General features: G+C 23.6%; 1 protein-coding gene across 1 annotated transcript in view; it reads left to right on the top strand.

Moving 5' to 3' along the window:
* Positions 1–5,265: 5,265 nt before the first annotated feature.
* The window catches only part of LOAG_17998 (CK1 protein kinase), a gene marked incomplete at both ends in the record, with an annotated part of 4,626 nt that continues 2,145 nt past the window's right edge, over positions 5,266–7,746 (top strand). The window contains 4 exons of the mRNA XM_020450668.1: positions 5,266–5,299; positions 5,543–5,648; positions 6,458–6,569; positions 7,170–7,322. Of these exons, the coding sequence (XP_020305625.1) occupies positions 5,266–5,299; positions 5,543–5,648; positions 6,458–6,569; positions 7,170–7,322 (405 nt within the window). The remainder of the gene's footprint in view (positions 5,300–5,542; positions 5,649–6,457; positions 6,570–7,169; positions 7,323–7,746) is intronic.

Genomic DNA, 7,746 nt, shown 5'->3' with positions numbered 1-7,746 from the left:
GTTGGCGTAAATAATGTCTAGGTATGAATTTCATGTTAAAATATAAATTTCCTGCTAGATTTTTTTAATTATTGAAAAGATACCGTAATCAGAATTTTTTGAAATATATACCATTTTCGCGGATTTATTTGTCATTTTATTCGTTATAGCAATGGATACAATTTACAGTAATAGCAGTGGTGACATGATAATTAACAATGAATACAATTTACAGTAATAACATTAATGATATGATAATTATTTGTGAATGCAATTTGCAGGAATAACATTAATGATGGAATAGAATTTACAGTAATAACATTGATGATATGATAATTATCACTCAATATAATTTACAGTAATGACATTAGTAATATGATAATTATTACTGAATACAATTTGCAGGAATAATATTGACAATATGATAATTATTGATGCATACAATTTACAGTGATAGCATTAATGACATGATAATTATTAATGAATACAATTTACAGGAATAACATTAGTGGTATAATAATCATTACTGAATACAATTTACAAGAATAGCATTAATGATATGATAATTTTTAGTCAAACTATGAATCAATTACACTACTTAGATGTTTAGTAAGACAAGAATGATCCTTAATTGATATCAGGATATTTGCATATTCTATAGCTAATAATTAATATTGTTATTTGGCTAAAGATATCAGTTAAATGAATGATATGGGAATTAAAAAATATTAGTTTGCATTAAAAAATATAATAGTTTCAGATAAATGTATGAAAGGAAAAAGGTAGAGGAGTTGATAGTAAATTGATTGGAGTGTATTTTAATTATCAATGGTAGTTAAAGAATTGAAGTTAGCATTGAATTAAAATGAAACATGAAAGATCATAAACAAATTTTAATAAATTAATGAAAATAATTAAATATGATAAAGAAATTGATATCGAATTATAAATATATTAATTTTAAACTTATATTTAGCATGCTTTTTTGAAAATTTTCAAAAACTGTGTGGATGTTTAAAATTTCCATTCTAATAGAAAAAATTCATAAATAAATATGTTTTGTTTAATTTTTTCCAAATTTTAGTTATTAAATATAACATGTCGAATACAAGAAATTTATCATAATTTTGTTCGATCAAAATCCAATTATTATTCAAATAATCTTTGAAATAATGAATGTTTAATCCGAAATTAAATCTATAATAACATATGAAATGGTATATCAGGTCTGCCTGCTGTTATATGATAATAAAGTATAGGAAATATCATCTATCATTTTTTAAATATCATTATCATTTTTGAAAATATCATTTAAATGTATCATATAACATGCATAATGTATAAAATATCATCAAGCATAGGTATAGATATGTCATATTTATCGTTTATCACACATGATATCATAAATTGAATAAATTTTTTAAGTTATTAAAAATGAAGAAATAGTACAGTCTATAAAATATCGCACAGTATTAGAGTATCATATGACAGTATAAGTATATAAAATGCCATAAGGTATATGTATAGGTATATCATAAAACAGTATAGTATATAAAATGGCATAATGTTAGTTTTACTATTGGTCATGGAAAATAAAAAAAATTGTAATAGTTTAAAAAAAAATTTCGTGAAAAGAATGGATGAAATTAAAATGAAATTGTCGTAACATTCTATGTAAAAAGCAAATGCTAATGAAAATTTACTGTGAGGGACGAAAGTATTGATAAGTTGTAAGTATTAATAATAGTGCTGACAACAAAAAAGTATTGACAACATGAAAGTTTTGACAACAATGGCAAGTGTTGATAACATTGATAACAAAAAAGTATTGATAAGTTGTAAGTATTGGCAATAATATTGACAACAAAGAAGTATCAATAAGTTGCAAGTATTGATAAAGGCATTGATAATAAAAAAGTACAGATAAGTTGCAAGTATTGAAAACAATATTGACAACAAAAAAGCACCAACAAGTTGCAAGTATATTGACTAATGATATTGATAATAAAAAAAGTCTTGATAACTCGCAAGCATAATATGCTAGGCGCAAATAGACCATTTGAGCTAGAGCCATACTCATAGGAGATTTTCATGCACATTTTCTTTCACCTTTTTTTTTCTTTTCTTCGATATTTAATTTTATTATTTCTTTCGTCTTTTCAATCTTTTTATTTAATACCTATTGATCTTTTTTTTTGTAACTTTTAAATAAATCAAATTCGATCGAGTTTTTTCAAATTCCCTTTAAAGAATAAATGAAATTTTTGCTTTTCTTTTTCCTTGTCTTTTTTTGAACTATTTTTTGCATTCTTTTTTGTGCTTTTTTTTTCTTTTTTCCTCTCTTTAAAACTCATTTTCTCATGCATTGAAAATTTCAAGAAAGTGAAAGAGGCTCAAATAAGTTCATTTAAATTTTGTTTTTATCAAAAAAGTTCAAAAAACAAGTTAAAAAATGATTGTAAATTTTTTCGTTTTTTTTATTTTTTACAATTTTTACGATAAATAAATAGAAGTACGAACAACTTTTGAAATTTTTTTTGCAATTATTAAATATTTCAGCAATATATTTTATTTTTGTTTTCATAAAATTTCACTTCAAATAGTAAATTACTTTGTAAGAAAAAAGAAATCTTTTTTTTTGATTCCTATAAAATAATATTTAAAGCATTTGAACTTTGCAAAAAGCCTTTAACAATTATTATCGCAATGGGTGACAAAATTGCATTATTCTATTGATAAGAAAATATTCAAAACGGATAAAATTTAATCAAAGCTGTATTAAAAAAAAAGAGGTCATTGGAATTAAATGACTAGAAGTTAAAAAAAAGGCCATTAGAATTAAATGATTAAAAGATTAGAAAAAGAAGATCATTAGAATTAAACGATTAAAAAAAAGACCATTAAAATTAAATGATTAAAAAATTAAAAGAAAAAGGTCATTGTTGGTCAAAAAATGACCAAATTTTGAAATTAAGAAAAAAGGGATTATTAGTGATTAAAAAAATGATTATTAGTTAAACTTTAACATTTAGATGCAGCTTTAATGATTAAGTAAAAGGTTTCAAAATGTGTTAAAATTCGAAATAATTGATAAAAAAAATTGATGAAATATACGAAAATTGTGATATATTTTCTGAGAGAAACGAATTGAATAGAAAATTGAATTTTCGTCTTTAATTTTTATAAAACATCAAGTGAAAAAAAATGTAATTTGTTGTTATGGAAAGGTCAAAAAGGTCAAACAGAGGACAGATAATTTGAAAGATATCAACAAATCGAATGGATAAACATATCGTTTCATTTCTTTAACTTTTTTTCATTTTTTATTTTTAATCTCCAGTCCTTCTTTTTTTTTGCTTTTGAGAAAATACCAAAATTAACAAATAAAATTTTCCTTTTTCGCAAAAATTAATTTTACTGATGAAAAGACAATAGCACTTATAGTTTTTGTTTTTTAATTCTTATTATTTAGATTTAATTAGAATGAAAATTATTGATTTGTAATTTTTGCAATTCCTTATCATAATTAATAATCTTTATTAATTAACTCCTCCGCCTCATTCAATCTTATTGCTTCTTCCGGTTTCTTTAATCTTAATACCATCTCATTGTCCTTTTTGATATATTTGCATGTAATTTCATTGATATCATCTGCTAAATTATTCCATTAATCGATTAAAATTATAAAACGAAATGATAAAACTATCCATTGGTCATTTTGACCAATTTAATGCTGACCAAACTAGTGATATTTTCGCAATAATTTGAAAATTAATCAATGACCGGAAATGTTTTTTTTCTTTCTTCAGTTAAATTTTAAAAATTTTTACACATAAACATTATAATAATCCATCCACAATTCTTACAAGGCGAAAAGAAAAATTTAATAATACCTTTTCAAGAAAGAAAAAAAGTAATAAATTTTTCAGGAATTGAAGAAGGAGAAAAAGAGAGAAACAGGGAGAGAGAGGGGGAGAGAGGGAGAGATGGGATGAATATTAAAATACATTTTAAGAAAGAGAAACAGGGCTTATTTTTTTTAGTATTTGTAATGAAATTATCATTTTAAAACCAATACCAGAGCATTATCAATTATTCCAATTAAATTTCCATTCTTTTTTTCTTTTGAATGTAATTTTGGGTAGAGAGAGAAACGGAAGGAGATAGAGAGAAAAAAGGGAGAGAAAGGAGAAGAGAAAAAGAAATGTAAGAAAAATTATCGAGGAGAAAATTGGCATAAGGGAAAGAAATTAGTAATAAATAAAATTCTTATTTAAATCAACCTGATTTAATCAGTTGCAAACAAACAAAAAAATTTTTTTGATTTGAATATTGGGAAAAAGGGGAATGAAATAAAAGTGGAAAAGAAAAAGGGAAATGAAATAAAAATGGAAAAGAAAAAGGGGAAACAAAAAGGAAAACTGTTATTAGAAAAAGAGTGTGGGAAAAACGAAAACAAGACGATTGAGAAAGAAGAAAATAGAATAGCAAAAAAAAAAATTAAAACGAAAGAAGTTTATCCAGAAAAAAAAACTAATGAATAAAGTATGATGTAAAGTTAGTTCAGTAAATTTGCTTATATGAAGTTAATGTAATATGATATTCGGAGGGAATTAAGACAGAGAGATATTCTGAGGGTTAGTAAAATCGAGAGTTATTCGGGAGTCGAGAGATATTTCGAGAAAAGTAAGGCAAAGAAATATTCCGTGAAGAGGAAAGCAAGATTGAGAGATATTTAATGGAAAATTAAAGCAGGTTGGTACTCTCAGTAAAGAGTACTGTAAGGTATTTTAAGATCTAATGCAAACCTAAAGGGGGCGGATTTAAAAGTAATTCTTAAATGAGTTATTAAAAGTAAAATTATGACTAGTCAAAAAGCAATGAGGAACTGAATAAATATGTTTAAAAAATTTACAAAAAATCCTCGGATAGATATATCAGATGAATGTAATTAAATGCTAATTGTTACATTTATTATTGTGGAAGGATAGTTGCATTAATCAAAAATTATTTGAAAAAAAACCGTATTATATTTGAATTTAAACAAATTTGGTACTTAATTTAATGAAGTAATAAAATGAGCTTAATTAGCATAAATATGCAAAAAAAAAATTTACAAAAATCCTCGGATAGATATATCAGATGAATGTAATTAAATGCTAATTGTTACACTTATTATTGTAAAAGGGTAGTTGCATTAATCAATTCATGTTTAGGTTTATGTTCAAATTAAGGTTCAGATTAAAAATCAAATTTAGGTTTGATTTGTATTCGATTTAATTCACTATGGCTTCGGCGTATGATCAAAGTGCTATGCCAGGTAATATACCTCATATTGTTAAATTTTTGAATTAATTTAGTTGAAATTGAATTGCACTTAATGCTATTGAAATTTAGAAAAAGATATCTATCAACGATTGATGAAAAAAAGGAAAAAGAAAAAAATCATATATGAATGATAATAAATATGTATATACTGTAACTATTGATAATAATTTAAATAATTTAAATGTGTGCGTAATTACTGATAAATATGTATACGTAATTACTGATAATAGTTTAGATAATTTAAATGGAACGAAAGATTTATTGTCAGCAAATGAAATTGTTGCTGACCGTTTTATTGTGGAAGAAAAAATTGGACAAGGAAGTTTTGGACAAATTTATAGGTAGGCATTTGATTTAATTAATAAATAATTTGAAATATTACTTTAGCTTTTTATCATCTATCCATTTATCATCATATACTGTAATATTTAATGCAATGAAATTATATTATAATTTAAGTTTTTTTTGCAAACAGTTTCCTTTTTCCTACTTTTGTCTAAAGCTTTTTAAAAATTTATAAAAAAAATTTTCCTTCAAAAATATTCGATTCATTTGGCTTTATTCGAATGACGACATGATTTCATTTCAATAAAATTTTAATGAAATGCCTAAGAATTCAATCATTACTTCATCGCTGTCATATTAGTGGTTTTTAATTGCAATTTTAATGAGACAAAAAGGAAGTAAAAAAACGAAATAAATTTCAAGGGATTTTGAATGGGAAGAAAAGCTATTTAAATATAACTTCATTCTTAGTTCACTTACTAATTTAGTTAATTTATTCATTTTATTAATCAGTCAATTAGTCACTTAATCAATTGTAGAATTAAATGCATATTTTAATCGCCGGAATTATTTAAATGAATTGCTAAAAATCCGGAAAAATAAACATGTGATATTCATCGAAAACAACGTGCAATTTCTATTCCTTCCTACATTTTCCGTTTCCTCATCAGCAAATAAAATGAAAAAGTTTTTTCAATTAATTAATTTTAATTTTAAGTTAAACATTCTTTTAATTTCAAAAATTAAGATTTTAAAGTTTCGTTTAACGAAATATTAGGGAAAAATAAATTAAAGCAGAGAATGAAATAGTTTTTTGAAATTAAATTAAGGCCTTTTTTTGATAAATATTTCATTCCATTGGCAGAGGAAAGGATAAACGTCAAAAACGAATGGTAGCAATAAAGGTTGAACCAGAATATCAGGGTGAATTAAATGATGCGCCGAATGATCCGCGTCGTTTAGTCATTGAACAGCAGGTTCTTCTAATTTTACGCAAAAAGGTCTCTCAATTTGATCATTTATTTTAATATTATCCTAATTGAAAATAAAAAAGATAAAGTATTAAAAATGAACTAATCTTTTATAAATTAATTGAAATTGGAATTAATAAATTTAATCTAAAACAGAAAATAATTTATTTCCAATTGAAACATTCTGTTCATAAATTAAAATTAAGAAGCTCTATGTTTAAATATATCCCAAGAGACTAAAAATTTGAAATATTTTTTAATTGATAAATATAAAAAATATTACTTGCATTAATAATAGGTCAGAAGGGTACCTTTCAAATATACGGTACCCTTAAATATATTTAAATATATGATGGAAAATTAAATAAACATAATATATTAGTTACTAATTATTGAAATTCAAAACTCATTGAAGAATATTTACACAATATTAGCTGTTTGTAGATTTAGTTTTGGTAATTTTAACAAGTTAAAATGCAGAATGAAATATAGCAAAACCAAAGAAATTCAATTATTATTACTTTTTTTCTTGAGAATTTCGTATTTAATTATTAATAAATTTTTCGAGTTGGAATTTTTTTTTGCATATTTTTAACATTTCTATAGCCTAATATACCAATAATATATGCAAGTGGTAAAACCGAAAAGAATTATCCGTACATTGTAATGCAAATATTGGGGAAAAATTTGACTACATTACGGAAGGAACGAACGGAACCAAAGTTCACTTTATCAACAGCATTCCGGATCGGTGAACAAGTAATTAAATGATTGATTAATTAATTTGCCTTATTATCACAATTATTATTATTTAGTAATAAATACTATCATTATATACTGCACCGTTGAATTCTCTCTTTTTTGGGGCAAAATTTGAAGTGAAACAAAATGCAAAATATAATGAATCATTCAAAATTATTCCATAAATCAAGGAATTCACCATTTTAAATCATATAATTATAGTAAAATCCATGAAAAAAACTGAAATTCTGTTTACTTTCATGAATTTTCCATCCGTGTCACGATGAAGACATTGACGACAATATTAATAAACCTAATTTAATAATAATAATAATAATAATAATATAATAATAATAATAATAATAATAATAATAATAATAATAATAATAATAATAATAATAATAATAATAATAATATAATAATAATAATAATAATAATAATA

Source organism: Loa loa, assembly GCF_000183805.2.
Source record: "Loa loa unplaced genomic scaffold supercont3.170, whole genome shotgun sequence".
NCBI lineage: Eukaryota > Metazoa > Nematoda > Chromadorea > Rhabditida > Onchocercidae > Loa > Loa loa.
Note: the sequence above shows the minus strand (reverse complement) of the source record. Positions and strands in the feature narration are given on the sequence as shown.